General features: G+C 43.1%; 2 protein-coding genes across 2 annotated transcripts in view; both read right to left on the reverse strand.

Annotated features, from left to right (window-relative positions):
* LOC109919211 (collagen alpha-1(XIX) chain-like) overlaps positions 1-2017 on the reverse strand; it is a 42696-nt gene extending 40679 nt beyond the window's left edge. Inside the window, exon 1 of the mRNA XM_048597073.1 lies at positions 1924-2017. The gene's annotated coding sequence lies outside the window, so the exon portion shown is untranslated. The remainder of the gene's footprint in view (positions 1-1923) is intronic.
* The window catches only part of LOC109936192 (collagen alpha-1(XIX) chain-like), a 334226-nt gene continuing 318574 nt past the window's right edge, over positions 1679-17330 (reverse strand). The window contains exons 36-41 of the mRNA XM_048597074.1: positions 15895-16002; positions 13711-13764; positions 10659-10712; positions 8502-8555; positions 1924-1977; positions 1679-1801 (exon numbers count right to left, since the gene is read on the reverse strand). Of these exons, the coding sequence (XP_048453031.1) occupies positions 1679-1801; positions 1924-1977; positions 8502-8555; positions 10659-10712; positions 13711-13764; positions 15895-16002 (447 nt within the window). The remainder of the gene's footprint in view (positions 1802-1923; positions 1978-8501; positions 8556-10658; positions 10713-13710; positions 13765-15894; positions 16003-17330) is intronic.

The following is a 17330-nucleotide window of genomic DNA, read 5'->3' on the forward strand; positions in this document are numbered from 1 at the left end:
GCGATACGAAGGTGGGTCGAGTTGTGGATAGTGCGGAGGGCTGTTCTAGGTTACAAAGGGACAATGATAGGATGCAGAGCTGGGCTGAGAAGTGGCAGATGGAGTTTAACCCTGAAAAGTGTGAGGTGATTCATTTTGGAAGGACAAATTTGAAAGCAGAATACAGGGTTAACGGAAAGATTCTTGGCAGTGTGGAGGAGCAGAGGGATCTTGGGGTTCATGTCCACAGTTCCCCGAAAGCTGCCATCCAGGTAGATAGAGTAGTTAAGAAGGTGTATGGTGTGTTAGTTTTCATTAATAGAGGGAATGAGTTCAAGAGCCGTGAAGTTATGCTCCAGCTATACAAAACCCTGGTTCGGCCACATCTGGAGTACTGTGTCCAGTTCTGGTCGCCTCATTACAGGAAAGATGTGGAAGCATTGGAAAAGGTGCAGAGGAGATTTACCAGGATATTGCCTAAAAATGGAGGGAAGGTCTTACGAGGAAAGGTTGGGAGAGCTAGGGCTTTTCTCTTCAGAATGATGAAGGATGAGAGGTGACTTGATAGAGGTACAAAATGATCAGAGGTATGGATAGAGTGGACAGCCAGAGATTTTTTCCTAGGGTGGAGATAGCTATTACGAGGGGACATAGTTTTAAAGTGAGTGGAAGTAGATATAGAGGAGACGTCAGAGGTAGGTTCTTTACTCAGAGAGTGGTAGGGGCGTGGAATGCATTGCTGGAGAGGGTACTGGAGTCGGCTTCAGTAGGGGCATTTAAGCGGCTATTAGATAGGCATATGGATGATAGTATAAGGTAGGGGTGGAGGTTAGATAGACCTTAGGTTTAGGGCAAAAGTTTGGCACAACGGCGTGGGCCGAAGGGCCTGTACTGTGCTGTACTGTTCTATGTTCTATGTAGATACCATGGACTGAACAAATGTAGTTTACAAGATACCATGTGGAGACTGCACAAAACACTACATAGGACAAACAGGCAGACAACTAGCAACTCGCATCCACGAACGCCAGCTGGCATCTAAACAACACAACCAAATGTCCTTGGTTTCAATACACACAGATGAGAAAAACCACACTTTCAACTGAGACAACACTACTATCATATGACAAGTCTAACAGAGGACAGCCAGGGAATTCTTGGAGGCTTGGCATTCATCCGCAGACTCCATCAACAAACACATTGAATTAGACCCGAAATGTCGACCATTACAATGCACAACCAGAACCGGCACCTACTCGAAGCAGCACAAACCAGACCATATAAATTCAAACTGGCACAAGACAACAGTGCTTCACAGGAAGTTCCCTGACTAGGGTGTCACCTAAGTAAGGGGACAAAATGTCTGCTTTCATACCTCCCAGCTCGGTGAACACTCCAACATCTACAACCCAACATGGGTTAATACATTTGAGAAATGCATTTCTTTAATGATGCAAATGTAGTACTGGGTGAGGATCTGGAAATGGTCCAGCTGTTGGATCCCAGACTCTGAACTAAAAATCAAGCTCCACCTTTTGGCTTTTCAGGGAATTACGGGAAATGGGGCAGGCAGATGGGAAAGTGGAACTGAGTTGGAAGATCAGCCATGATCATATCGAATGGTGGAAGAGTTCGATGAGTCATATGGTTTACTCCATTTCCTATTTTATGGGGCTTATGTGCTTGGAGATCTGAACAATCAAGATAATTGTGGTTCTGATGGATCTAAAGTCTGAGGCAAGGCCAAGTAACTGATGGGCTTCTTGATTAAATTCCAGGGTAGCTCAGAGGTTTGAGACACATTAATGGGTTCAAGAGGGAACTGGAAAAGGTAGAAATAATTGGGATTCAAAGCAAAACATAATCAACTTGATCCAATTTGATCTTTATTCAAATTCCACATTAAGTTAATACTGTTGAGTTTAGAATGTACTGGGGACTCACTTGAGGTCCAGGTGGTCCAGGTGGTCCTGGTTTGCCTGATGCCCCCTCATTGCCCTGTGATAGACAAGAGATGTCTCAGTTTCAGCTATGTTCACATTCAATCTAAATAGAAATAACTTCAGCAGTGACTAAATTATTGAAGCTTTATTCTCTAACTGTGAAAGTGGCTCTGAAAGTGACAACACAAGTGGATAGGGTAGTAATAATACCTTTAATAATTAGGGCATTGAGTATAAAAGTTGGCAAGTAATGTTGCAGCAATATAAAACTCTAGTTAGGCCACATTTGGTGTACTGTGTATAATTCTGGTTGCCACATTATACAAAGGATGTGGAGGTTTGGAGAGAGTGCGAAAGAGGTTTACCACATTGTTACCTGAATTATAATATATTAGCTTTGAGGGGAGGTTGCCAAACTTGGATTGTTTTCGCCAGAACTTTGGAAGTTCAGGGGTGACCTGATAAATGTAGTTATAATTATGAGAAGCATAGATAGGGTAGATAATCAAAGTATTTTCCCCCAGGTTGAAAATGTCAAATACTAAGGGGCATAGGTTTAAGGTGAGAGGGGAAAAGTTGAAAGGAAATGTAAGAAGCTAATTTTTTACAGAGAGTGTGATAGGTGTTTGGAATAGGCGCTGTTGGGGACGTGGTAGAAGCAGATATGATAGCAAAGTTTAAGAGCCCTTTAGACAGACACATGAACAAACGGAATAGAGTGATAAAGACCATGTGCTAACAGATGGGATTAGTTTAGAATGCATCATGGTTGGCACAGACATGATGGGCCAAAGGGCCTGTTCCTGTGCTGTATTGTTCCGTGTTACAGTGTAACCGCCTTCCATATCAATAGTGCACAGAATCTCCAATCAAAAAAGTTGATGCGCAATTCAGCAAATATTACACTCCATAACGGGCCAAGCGATCTCTTATTGTCTCACATGATTCAATGGTTCAAATGAGATTGTTAACTCACATAGAGACCAACTCATTCCAGCACCGGTGGATGCCATTCAGCCCACCAAATACATCCTGGCTTTCTGTAGAAGAATCCAATCAGGCCATCCTCTTGGTCTACCCCATAACCCTGCAGGTTTCTTTCCCTCAAATGCCCAATCAACATCCTTTTGAAATCACTGATTATCTCCACTTCCAACATACTTATGGGCAGTGAGTTCTAGATTATTACAGTCACTATAAAAAAAACTGGTTCTTCAGATCCCTCCCCAGCTCATTCCAATATTATTCAGCCGGAACATTAAGTCCGAGACTCTGAATCATGTACTACACTTCCAAATGGACCATTTTATGCCACAATGACCCAAGGAAAGTGTAAAAATAATGGTCAAGGAAATGATTTCCAATTACGCTCAGTGTTTGCATGCAGACTTTTTATAGGGGATGGCGGCGATGGTGATTACGTACTAGAAATGTCACTAGACTAGAAATCCAGTTCTGGAGACATGTGTGTTAATCACAAGCCAGCAGTGGTAGAATTTAAATTCAATGAATAAATCTCAAACAAACTCTGGTCTTGCAACTACAAAACTATCATTTTTTACTTTGAAAACTGATCTGATTCACTAATGTCCCTTACGGAAGGAAATCCTCTGTCTTTACCTGTCTGTCCTATACTTGACCCACAGCTATATGGTGGCCACTCTGAAAATATATGCATTCTGAAATGGCTGAGCAAGCCATGCAGTTCAAGGGTCAATTCAGGCTGGGCCACAAACTTAACAGTGATGTCCAAATACAAACAAAGAATAAAGAAAAAAAGGATGCAATCTGAGAATTTCCAGATACATTTTAGTTGTTCCATTTTTGAATTCAAAATTTGAAAAAATGTTTTAAATTTGGAAGTGCAATTTCTTGGTTTAGGAATCTTTAGTCTGGTGACATATTGTTACTAATTCAGAATAGCATGTTCCAAAAAAGCAATCTCATTTTATCACAAAAGCACACCACTCTGTATTTATCAGTCAGCTTCTTATTCTGTTGCCATGAACTTGACAGAAAGAAGAGTCAACTCCTCCTCACATTGAAAGTGCAGTCAGAGAAGGAATGGGTGACAATCAGTCAGAAGAAGGGGGAGTGGCAGGAAGTCAGGAAAGCTCCACAGTGCATTGCACTCAAGAACAGATTTTGTGTGTTGGAAAAAGGTGAGACTGATGATTCCTCTAGGGAGTGCAGGCTGAGCCCAGCTGCATAAAGCAGAGGAAGAGAGGAAGAATAACAGCCGCAGGAAATTCAATAGAGAGGGTAAAAACAGGTTTTACTGGAGCTGCAGTTGTGACTCCAGGATCCTGGGGCCAGGGTCAAGGATGTCACCGAATGCCTGCAGGGCATTCTGAAGGGGGAGGGTGAATATTTAGAGGTCATTTGCTATGGTAGCAATGACACAAGTAGAAAGAGGGATGAGATCCTGCAACGAGAATTTAGTGAGCCAGGTAGCAGATTTAAAGGGCAGGACCTCACGCTACACACCACATGCTAGTGAGTACCGGAAAAGAACAGAAGAATGCGTCGCTAAAGAGTTGAATCCAGAGGGACGGTGTTAAATTTCTGGAACACTGGGATAGTTTCTTAGGAAGGTGGGACCTTTCTGACATGCTGGACAGATTGCAATTGAACCAGAATGGGACCAATATCCTTGCAGGAGATTTGCTAGAGTGGTTGGTGAGAGTTTAATTTGGCGGGGGGATGAGATTCCGATGCAAAGCTGAACCCACTTCACAGTGCCACTTTATAGTTAGAATGCTATTGCCACTTTAATACCAATGACACACAGTTCACATTGGTGCAAAGCAGCGGGGCTATCTCAGGATTCTCTGTAAGTGAAGCAGCACTATGTGGCAGCCTTATAGAAATGTCCATAATGCCCAGGTAAAGTGGAGGGAATGTTTGGACATATACTATCTACCGTTTTTCATTAGAGATGGGTTACCTTGTGTCATATCTTGGTCTATTGTAGACTGATTGATAGCGACTGCTTGCTGCAATTTATTTCCTCAAAGTTCCAAAACAATAAAAGAGCTTATAACACTGAAAATACCTCAAAAAACGGGAGGGCACTGCTGCCCCACAACGCCAGGGACCCGGGTTCAATTCCACCCTCGGGCGATTGTCTGGGTGGAGTTTGCATGTTCTCCACATGTCTGGGTGGGTTTCCGCTGGGTGCTCCAGTTTTATCCCACAGTCAGGCTAAGTGGATTGGCCATGCTAAATTGCCCATAGTGTTCAGGGCTGTGTAGATTAGGTATGTTAGTCATGGGAAATGCAGGGTTACAGGGAAAGGGCAGGGGAATGGGGATGGGTCTGGGTGGGATGCTCTTCGGAGGGTCAGTGTGGACTTGTTGGGCTGAAGGGCCTGTTTCCACACTGTAGGGCTTTGATGATTCTACAAAAAAGGAGCAGCTCTTACAGCCACAATTTTTTCCTGTCTTCCATTTTGGATTACCCAGAAACTCTCTAGTCAACAATTCTCCTGTATTAATAACTAGCAGAGTAGTACAAGTGACACTGGACAGGTCTTCATCTTTTCTCAACCAAGAATTCCTATGTTCCTTAGCAAAATTAGTAGAGTTAGTGAGCCACTTACATCAGAGAAGGAAGCCATTCAGCCCATCAACACTATGCCAGCTTTCTGCTGAGAAATCCAGTGCCCACTAACCTGTGGTCCTTCAAGTGCACATCCAATATTTTTTGAAATCATCGATTGTTTCCACCTTATCCCCTCCAAGGCAACAGGTTTCACGTCATTATCACTGCATAAAAAGATCCTCCTTACATCATCCCTGGGCAAAATCTAAGATTTATGTTCTCAATCCTTGTATTATCAGCCAATGGAGAGCGATTTCACTTGTCTCCCCAAACCTGTCATTATCTTGTTCACCTCTATCAGACGTCTCCTCAATCTCCTTTACTCCAGAAGAACAAACCCCAGCCTCTCCAATCTAACATTATCACCAAATTACCTCATCCCAGGAACCATTCTGGTAAATCTCCTATTTCATGACAATACTAATTTGCAATAATATTAGGACTTTTCTGAGGGAAAGGAACAATAGAGGGCATCATCAAAGGGAATGAGAATATGCATGAACAAATTGCGGTTTTGATCATGGATATAGCAACATGATTTTGATACCTGTGTCCCTTACCTTAAGGTGCAAAATATTTAACGCTAAAGAAACAAAGCCAATTCTTCAGGCTGTAAAGGAGCATGCTCAAAAGTAATAGTAAGGGCTTTTAGAATGTGAAAGAGACTTTTGTGGAATTCTCTACAGATTTGACTTTGGTCTTCACTTCACAGTTGACTGTAACAATCCTTGCAGACTACTTCCCACCACCATCAAACTTCTTTGATCAATGCATAGTTCAAAAATCTCTACAGGCTCAATTTTGAATTGCACTACAAGAACAATCTTGATTTCTTTCTACCTTTTCTCCTTTAATTCCTATGGGCCCTGTTTGTCCTGGTCTTCCTTTTAAACCCTATGTATGTATAAAAAAAAAATGTGTTAGTTCAGTTCACTTCACATTCCCAGTATTTTGGCATTTTCTTATCACCCTGTTTTCCTGTCACTTCCATTCCCTGAAGAATTTCCTTGCTTGCTTCTCATAAAATACTATGCACATATCTGTGTATATCTGTGTTTGCAGGTATCTATATCTGTCTTCATGTATCTGTAAGTACGTGTGTTTTGACGTAGCTGTTTCTGTGTGCATGTATTTATCTTGGTGTTGGCATGTAGCTCTATCTTTGTGCAAGCATGAATCTGAGTGTATGTGTGTTTACATGTATCTGTGTGTTTTTTTTATTCACTCATGGGATGCAGGCATTGCTGGCTAACCAGCATTTATTGACCCTCCTAGGGTGCCCTTAAAAAGGTTGTAATGAGTTGCCTTCTTGAACTGCTGCAGTCCATCTGCTGTAGGTAGATCCATAATGAAACTAGTGAGGGAATTCCAGCATTTCGACACAGCGACATTGAAGGAACAGTAATATATTTCCACGTAAGGACAGTGAGTGGCTTGGAATGGAACTTGCAGGGGCTGGTGTTCCCTGTATTTGCTGCCCTTGTTCTTCTAGGTGGTAGTGGTTCTGGTTGTGGAAGGTGCTGTCTAAGCAGCCTTGGTGAATTTGTATAGTAAATCTTGCAGATGGTAGACACTGCTGCTACTGAGCGTCAGTGGTGGAGAGAGTGGATGATTCTGATACCAATCAAGTGGGCTGCTTTGTCTTGGATAGTGTCAAGCTTCTTCAGTTTTGTTTGAGCAGGTCTTATCCAGACAAGAGGGAAGTTTCCAACCCATTCCTGACTTGGGCCTCATAGATAGTGGACAGGCTTTGGGGAATCAGGAGGTCAGTTACAGGATTCCTAGCCTCTGTTCAATTCGTTTAGCCATTGTATTTACATGGCTGGTCCAGTTGTGTTTCTGGTCAATGGTAGTCCCCAGAATGTTGATAGCGGGGGATTTCAGTGATGGTTATACCATTGAATATCAAGGGTGATAGTTAGATAGTCTCTTATTGGAGATGGTCATTGCCTGGTATTTGTGTGGCACGCATGTTATGTTATGAACCTGGATATTGTCCAGGCCTTGCTGCATTGGGACATGGACTGCTTCAGTACAATGGTGCTGCATTCACCAGACTTTGATGAAACTGTTTGACAGGGCATTTCACACAAACTTACACACAAACAATACCATTCAACTCTCCTTAAAACATAAGAACCTCACAAAAGCTTCTTATATCAACTGAATAAGTGGAGTGTTGAGGTGTTTCTGTTCACCAGTCATTTTGACACATTAATGAAAAGTTGGAACTTAATCAAAACTGAGGGTTTCCCGCTTGACAAGGGAGTCTTGAGATGCAAAGGTAGTATCTTTACCTCTGAGCTAGGAGGCCCATGTTTAACCTGCTCCAGAGATGTGTAATAACATTTCTGACCAGGTTCGTTTAAAAAGAAGTATCTGGCTTGATAAGGATTTGTCTGGGAAGTAGAGATGAGTGAGATGGTCAAGTTACAGAAAGGTTAACCAGAAAGTTATTGTAAAATAAACAGTCAGAATAGCATAGGGTGTAATAGATACAAATGAGAGGTTACACTTTATGCAGAGGGGGGTGAAAACTTAGAATTAACTTCCAAATGACATTGGAAGTGGCAACCTGAAATGATTTAAGGAACATTTAATTCCAGCAGGTGAAGTGGGAGTGTTGGGCTCTTCTGGAATGAAGGTGGATGTGAGGCAGATTACCACTGATTGTACTGAATGTTGGTGTGATTTTGAAGTGTTGTATAGGCAGCTGCAGCTCCTGCTTTTTGTATTCTTGTGTTTTAAGGTGAGCTGAATGGCATTGTTTGTGTGTAAGCTCTTGTTACATGCCCTGTCAAGCAGCTTTGTTAAAGTCTGGTGAACGCAGCACCATTGTACTGCAAAGGCTTCCAATCTTTAAACATTTGCATGTAAGTGGGAGAAAGGCTAAGAAACAAATGTATCCAGAAGGGGAACAACAGAATGAAACAAAAAAAGCCTTCCCCCAAATGAATCACCCAGACTGTTACATACTACAGGTCCTGGAGATCCTGGAGGTCCTGGAAGTCCCGGTACACCAGGCTGTGCCTGAGAATCAGAATAAAATCTTCTGTTTCAGAACCTAAAGCATAATTTCTAATGATAACAAACAGTTTTAAAATATACAGACAATGACCTGGCTTATTGAAAAAAATCAGGTAGTATATAAAGACCTAAATCTTCATCATGATGGATAGGCTGTCCGATGTTATGAATAATGGTGGAAGTAGCCTAGAATTGCAAGTCTCTCTCTCAAAGATGGCACTTCCCATTTTCATGGAATGAAGTCAGGTTGGTTTTGCACATTTTAGGGAGGCAGTTGGCAATTTAGATCACCAAAGGCCTCCATTGGAGCAAGAATATAGCCTCCATGTGGTGATGAGCCTGGAGTTTTGTCACAGTAGAGCCACTGAGAACAGGTCTGAACTTTGTGGAACAAAAACAGAACTTGCTGGAAAAGCTCAGCAGCTCTAGCAGCATCTGTGAAGAAAAAAATCAGAGTTAATACTTTGGGTCCAGTGACCCTTCATCACTGGAGCCAAAACGTTAACTCCGATTTTTTCATCGCAGATGCTGCCAGCCCTGCTGAGCTTTTCAAGCAACTTCTGTTTTCATTCTTGATATACAGCATCTGTAGTTCTTTCCGTTTTTATTTAGTATCTGAACTTTGCGGATTCATTTGAATTGCCAGGGTGTTCCTTAGAAGAGGGAAGGTACCCCAAAGATTATGGCCCCAGGATACTTTTGGGGGTGGGGAAGGTACTCTTTTGGGACTGTTGGTCAGATGCCCTTGGGGGTGGGTCAGGTACCCTTAGTGAAGATTATACCTAAAAGATGGATAAAATCCTCAGAACTATGAAGATATCAAAAATGTGTCAGACCTGTCAAGGATGATGAAAGTAAGATTTTATGAATGAGTGCCTTTCCCAGTAATCCAATCTGCAATCAGTAAGAGAAGGTTCATTTTTTCCCCTGTGCATGATACGACCAGCTATGAGGTGAGTTGGCATGGTAGGTGAAGGGCGAAGGGTGAAAGGCTGGTGGGTGGAGCTATGGGGTTGATATGAATTGGCACTAAGTGTTCATTCAACAATATGGGGACCATGAGCGATAGGTGGGGAAGCATAGGGTGGCACGCGTGGACCATGGGCACTATGTGAGTGCTGAGGTGGCTGAGGGCTGAGGAGTGGTGGAATGTTCTATATTTTATTCTTTTATTCTACTAGGCACAGTGGCAGAGACGGAGGCAGGCTTACTGCCCAGCCCATTCACTCCATTGAAATGTGGCAGCTTCCTCAGTCCATCTCAATATAGCGTGCCCTGATCCTCCCACATTCCCCTACCACCAACCCACCTCAGCCTGGGACTGAAATTAGGGAGTGCTAAAGGCAATTCTTAAAGGATGTGTTTATGGAGCTGGAGTTCTTCTGACTCTGTGTACTTGATGCAGGAAGGAAAATGGAGAAATGCACTGTGATTTCAGGCCAGCCCCACTATTTTTGACATTTCCGACAGCCTCTCTGTCATTGCATAATACGTGGGCTTTTATTATGCATATGTTTCCCAGAGATGGCAGCTCCAGAGAAAATCCCAAATGGGCCCAAAGTTTTGTGAAGATGAATGGGACTATTCAAAAAAATTTGTAAATGGTGTGATGTAAAGGAGGCCTAGTTGGTAGAAGGTTCTGGAATTAGGAAATTTGACATTTTTAATGGTAATGCCTCTTTTTAAAAAATTGTATTGATTTTATGGTGAAGCTGGGAGAGTCACTTGAACTTAAGTAGTTCCCAAACGATGTCCTTTCTCTTAATTTAAGGATGAAGCTCCCAAAATAGAACATTCTCAAAGAAACATAATTAAACATTCTCATAGAAACTCTGTTACAAGGTTCCCAAAAGCTGCACCTTAGAATGGTTTGGTATTGAGGCTCTTCTATTTGTTTTTGAGGCCTAGTTATGCAAGGCGTTTTATTCAACACTGCTCATTCCACATAGTTGGATGCATGGTTTATTCTGAACTTAGCTTTGTCTATTTCGGCACAGAGGTGGACCAGGCAACTGACATCATTCCATTTTGCCAGCATCTCAATGTAACATCTCACAATGCAGCATCTGAAGCATCTATACAGTTTTAGGATCATAAAACACTCACCCTGTCTCCTTTTTCTCCTACAAGCCCAGGTAATCCTCGCTCGCCTTTGCTTCCCTGTGAAAACAAATGCTGAACTCATCTAAACACTGATTTCAGAGGCAGATCTGATGTCAACAGCATTTTCCCTATATAGATGCTCAGCTACCTGGCCTGTACTCTCCTGCTTTCTGTCCCTCTTCTTTCTTGAATAAAGAAATGCATTTACTATTTTCCAATCCAATGGGACTTTGCCAGAATTTTGGAATATTGCAAAGTTAAAGCCATTGCATCTACTGCTTCAGAAGCCAAGTCTTTTAAGACCCTAGGATAAAGTCCATTCGGACCTGGGAAACTGTCAGCTTTCAATTCTAATAATGTTCTCAGTCCCTTTACCCTGGTGAATATAATTGTTTTAAAATTTCCCCTGTTTTTTACACACCTCCAACCCAATTCATAATTATTTCTGGGATGGTATTCGTACAATGAAGGCAGATATAAAATATCGTTCATTATTTTCTGATTTTCCACTATTAATTTTCTGACTCTCTTCCTAAAGCCTCCCTTTCCTTTTTAAATACTTGCAAAATTTCTTATTATCTGATTATATATATCTGGCCAGCTTTCTATCATATTTTAATTTCTCCTTCATTTTTCTGGTCATTCTTTGCTATTTTTACATCCTGTCTAATCTTCTGAAACTAATATCCATGGTCATTTTAGTGACAAAATGGATAAGAGCAAGGGGTTACTTTGATTGCCACTGACATAACATGACCACTTATTCAGCATATCATACCACAACAGACTGCTTAGACCCACAAATCGTTCATGGTGACATTGAGCCTTCTCCTTGCCCTGTTCTTTGGAAATATGCCAGATAAGTCTTGACTGATATGATCTTTCGAACCGCTTGGGAACCCTTTCCCTTGCTGCTTTCTAAAATTTCTACCTGTTGTTTGCCATTAATTGTAGACTAACATATTTCAGTAATTTCATGGCGACGGCATTAACTGGAAATTCACTTGAATCTCTATAAATAGACAAGACTGAAACTGTAGTTGTTGGGTTAGGAGGTGCACTTGTAATATGTACCTCTGCAACTGTAGTTGTTGGGTTAGGAGGTGTGCTTGTAATATGTTCCTCCGCAAATAAACGTTTATGGAGGCGTGTTGGTTCCAGTTCAATCCTTTGCCAACTGGTTTACCAGAATAGAAACTCAGCGAAGTTTTTCAGACCACTGTGGCTTCTCTTCCTCCAACACATTTTTATCTATATAAAAATGTGCGGAAAGCTGTACGCACGATAAATGAATCTTGAAGGTGGATAAGTGGAGGAAAATATTAGAAAGGAGTGAAATAGGAGGTTAGAAGTGGCTGGGAATCACCACTCAAAATGCTTTAGAGAACTGAAGCTTACAGGTTCTTTAAATGCAAATTCCGGTCATTCAACTCAATTTGCAAAACTAGCACAGTATAGATCCACTCAGTGCTACTGCCACTGGATGTGGCTTCTAACACATATAGCTAAAACCTGTATCCAGATCCACATTTTATCATTGACCCCTTGTTGAATTTATTAATGCGGAGCCCACAATGTGGTTATGATAGGAATGGTAGTAATTCATTTTGCTAATTCTCAGCAGGCAGTTGGGTTAACCACCCTGTTAAAATTCAGGTCTGTTAACAGGCAGAACACCTATGCTCGGTTCGCAATAAACAACTGCACCTCCCAGTCGCGAACCATTTCAACTCCCCCTCCCATTCCTCAGACGACATGTCCATCCTGGGCCTCCTGCAGTGCCACAATGATGCCACCCGAAGGTTGCAGGAACAGCAACTCATATTCCGCTTGGGAACCCTGCAGCCCAATGGTATCAATGTGGATTTCACAAGCTTCAAAATCTCCCCTCCCACTACCGCATCCCAAAACCAGTCGAGCTTGTCCCCGCCTCCCTAACCTGTTCTTCCTCCCACCTATCTCCTCCTCCCACCTCAAGCCGAACCCCCATCTCCTACCTACTAACCTCATCCCGCCCCCTTGACGTGTCCGTCCTCCCTGGACTGACCTATCCCCTCCCTAACTCCCCACCTACACTCACCTTTACTGGCTCCATCCCCGCCTCTTCGACCTGTTTGTTTCCTCTCCACCTATCCTCTCCTCTATCCATCTTCTATCCGCCTCCCCCTCTCTCCCTATTTATTTCAGAAACCCCCTTCCCCTCCCCCTTTTCTGATGAAGGGTCTAGGCCCGAAACGTCAGCCTTTCTGCTCCTATGATGCTGCTTAGCCTGCTGTGTTCATCCAGCTCTGCACCTTGTTGTCTCGGATTCTCCAGCATCTGCAGTTCCTACTATCTCTGATCAAATACATCTGCCTGTTTTGGTTGATGAGCCCCTTGTTGTATCAAAATTGGAGTCCTAAGGTGTAAATAGTTGTAACTGGTTGGAGTCCGCATTGACGACTTCTTTGTGGGCAAGCACTGAAAAACCTCTCACCAACCTAAGTGTGGAAACATTTCTGTGGGCATGAGAGCTCTAAGTGGTGAGGACCGTTTTGTTACTGGGACAAATGATTGGTTAGCATACTTGGCCGATACTAAGATCAAATTGATTGCCATGAGAAAATATCCCTGTGGAAAAGATGATCCACTAACCTCAAACTGCTATTTTTCAGGGTCCTCTTGTTATAATCTCCAATGTTTCTCTAATTCTGGCTTCTGGTGAATCCTTAGGCTAAGTCACTCCACCTTTGGCAGTCGCGTTTTTTGCTGCCTATGCCTGCAAGGTCTGGAATTTTCTCCCTAAACCTCACAAGCTCTCTCGCCTCTTACAAGATGCTCTTTAACGCAACCCCTTTGATTGAGCTTTCAGTCACCTACGCTAAACTACATTCCCTGTAATTTTGCTTAATAACACTCCTGTGAGGTGTACTGGGATGTTTGACTGGGCCAAAGGCAGGTGGAAATTCAAATGATTGCTGTAAAACTTTATCTGTCTGTACTTTGTTTGCTGCCTTGTCTTATTTTTATGAAATGAAGAGTTGAAACATTGTGTTAAGAAGAGTATCATACAGACCTTTTGTCCATCTAATCCAGGAATTCCAGGTGGCCCTCTTGGTCCTGGGTCACCCTATGAGAAAATAATTGCAGCATTCATTTAGAAAACAAAGATGCACATTTGAGCTCTATTGGATGAATGTACAGGCTATGTGCTCGTGGGAATATACTGCATCCATCCTGTCACTGACTGATATTCTCTTTTGAGAGGGATTAATCAGTGAATTAACCCTCATATCAACCCTTGTATCAATCAGACTTCCATGTGCCAAGCTCACCTCCTGCTGTACCCATTCCTGCAAAAATGATCACCCCCATTCATTCACTTAATCCTCCATTTTCAGAATTCCAACTGTGCAGCCTTCAAAATTGACTTGCTCTATCACATCACTCTATCAGGGTCACCTTTGAAGCCATCAAGTCTAATAAATTGTCACATCTTGCTCACTCCCCCATTGTGCTCCACATCTCTGCAGCCTGCATTCCGATGAATGCATCAGTGAATGTGTATCACTTAATCTGAGTTGCCCATGAAAAGCACTGCTGGCTCTTGTCTTCATCTGCAAAAACTGCTCACTATTCCAGGATTATCCTGATAGTAAATGGCTTCCTTTCTCTCCTTGAAACCCTCTTCTTCAAAGAATCTAGGGATCCCTTTGTTGCTAAAATTGGGATCACGTGATCAACTGCCATTTCCCTCCCATTCCATTAACCCACTCGGCCAACCATTCTCAAAAGGTACCCCACCTACCACTGAGCTTACATCTTTCACAGATTTCTCTCTGATCTCCCCTCATGATCTCTCTCAGCTCATCTTGTCCATGAGATCTCTTGTTCCCTGACAATATTCTGATTAACAGATAAACATGTGAGTATAGAACTTTGACATTAATCCCTATATCACCTAGCATTCCCTCCTGCTGCCCATGTTGGTGACATTATTAGTAATTCTTTCTTCTCAGATGTTAGCCCTCTGTCCTTTATATCTGATGTCATTTGTTGTTATTTTAGCATTTAAAAGCTTTCGGGGGTTGGGGAGAAGATGGGAATGTAGCATTGAGATGGAAGATCAGCCATGATCATATTGAAAGGCAGAACAGGCTCAAAGGGTTGAATAGCCTACTCCTGCTCCAACTCTCTATGTTTCTAACTTTTCTGTTCCCACATTGCTATCTCAGTATGCCCCTAGGATACATACCCACGATACTCTTGAAATCTCCTATTTCTCATTCATATGAATGAAATCACCAATGAAATATCCTTTTAAATGAATAAATAATTAAGGAGAAAGCATTCACAATGGCAGGAAGTCTGTAACTAAACGTAACCAGAGCAGTGGAAACAGATTAAATCCCAAACAGGAAAGAGAGTGTAGATTAGGTGGGTTATAAGGTGATGGGTCTGGGTGGTGTGGGTCTCTCTGTGGGTCGGTGTGGACTTTTTGGGCTAAAGGACCTGTTTCCACACTGTAGGGATTCTATGATTCCATGAAAGAGGATTAATGTGAATGAGCAGGCCTGGTTGGCTTTTGGTTTTATTAATTCATAGGATGTGGGTGCTGCTGCTGGCAAGCAATCCAAAACTGCCCTGGAGAACATGGTGGTGAATTGACTCTGCAGTCCATTTGGGTTAGGTAGACCCACAATGTCAGTAGTGTTGGAGTTCCAGGATCCTGACCCAATGACACTGAAGGAACAGTGATACATTTCAAGTCAAAATGGTGAGTGGCTTGGAGGGAAAGTTTCAGATGGTGGGGCTCTCTGTATGTGTTGCCCTTGTCCTTTTAGATGGACGTGGGTTTGGTATGTACTATTTCTTTTGCATTCAAAGAGCTGGTAAAGCTACAAGAAACCAAAAGTACTCCCATGCTGTATGATTTCTATGATAAACTGAGTGAAACCCTACAGGAATGCTGCCTGGAATCATGGGAATTCCCAGCAACTTTTGGCTGAAAGGAAGGCAAGTCAAAATTGCTATAACAATTAAAATTAGTGGCAGACTTTCAAGAGCTGTGGAGTCTTGGACAAATACATACCACGTTTGCATAACTGTCTGGCTGTAGCCAGTTAATCGATTGATCTGCCAGAATGGACAGTGATCTAACTTCCATTCACATACAAGTAAGCATTTGTATAATTTAGAAACCACCTGTATCAATAGCAATGAACCACACTTGTCAGCTTAATTCTAAATGCCCCTTTACCTGCCTGCCATCATGTCCATCAGCTCCAGGTACACCTCGATCACCTTTCATTCCAGGTAATCCTGAGAAGCCTCCATGGCTGCTGGTCAGGCAACTACTGCAAGCATTCTACATAGGGAGCAAGGAAACAATGTTTTGAAAAAATAAGGATAGAAGATACAAGATTTTTCAGTAACAGTGCACACACTAAGAGGACTGTACATATAGGGTACACATGATTCACAACCCTTTGAGTGAAGAGACTTCTCGTTTCAGTCCTAAATAATCAACTGCTATTGTGCCTCATGTTTTAGATTACTTGACCAGTGGAATCGATCTCTCGGGCCCTTCAGAATCTAATATTTTGAATTGAGATTCCCCTTGTTTTGAACTCTAGAGGAGACAAACCCAACTTATTCAGCCTCTGATCACAGAATATCCCAGGGACTAATCTAGTAGACCTTTGCTGCACTGCCTCCAATATAAAGATACTCCTTAAATAAGGAAATCAAAACTGCATCAGAGATAGTAGGAACTGCAGATGCTGGAGAATCCGAGACAACAAGGTGCAGGGCTGGATGAACACAGCAGGCCAAGCAGCATCATAGGAGCAGAGAGGCTGACGTTTCGGGCCTAGACCCTTCATCAGAAAAGGGGGAGGGGAAGGGGGTTTTTGAAATAAATAGGGAGAGAGTGGAAGGCGGATAGAAGAGGGATAGAGGAGAGGATAGGTGGAGAGGAAACAAACAGGTCGAAGAGGCGGGGATGGATCCAGTAAAGGTGAGTGTAGGTAGGGAGTTAGGAAGGGGATAGGTCAGTCCAGGGAGGATGGACAGGTCAAGGGGGCGGGATGAGGTTGGTCGGTAGGAGATGGAGGTGCGGCTTGAGGTGGGAGGAGGGGATAGGTGGGAGGAAGAACAGGTTAGGGAGGCAGGGACGAGCTGGACTGGTTTTGGGATGCGGTAGGGGGAGGGGAGATTTTGAAACTTGTGAAATCCACATTGATACCATTGGGCTGCAGGGTTCCCAAGCGGAATATGAGTTGCTGTTCCTGCAACCTTCGGGTGGCATCGTTGTGGCACTGCAGGAGGCCCAGGATGGACATGTCGTCTGAGGAATGGGAGGGGGAGTTGAAATGGTTCGCGACTGGGAGGTGCAGTTGTTTATTGCGAACCGAGCGTAGGTGTTCTGCAAAGCGGTCCCCGAGTCTCCGCTTGGTTTCCCCGATGTAGAGGTAGCCACACCGGGTACAGCGGATGCAGTATACCACATTGGCAGATGTGCAGGTGAACATCTGCTTGATGTGGAAAGTCTTCTTGGGGCCTGGGATGGGGGTGAGGGAGGAGGTATGGGGGCAGGTGTAGCACTTCCTGCGGTTGCAGGGAAAAGTGCCGGGTGTGGTGGAGCTGGAGGGGAGTGTGGAGCGGACAAGGGAGTCACGGAGAGAGTTGTCCCTC

The sequence above is a fragment of the Rhincodon typus genome, chromosome 5 (assembly GCF_021869965.1).
Source record: "Rhincodon typus isolate 14 chromosome 5, sRhiTyp1.1, whole genome shotgun sequence".
Lineage (NCBI taxonomy): Eukaryota > Metazoa > Chordata > Chondrichthyes > Orectolobiformes > Rhincodontidae > Rhincodon > Rhincodon typus.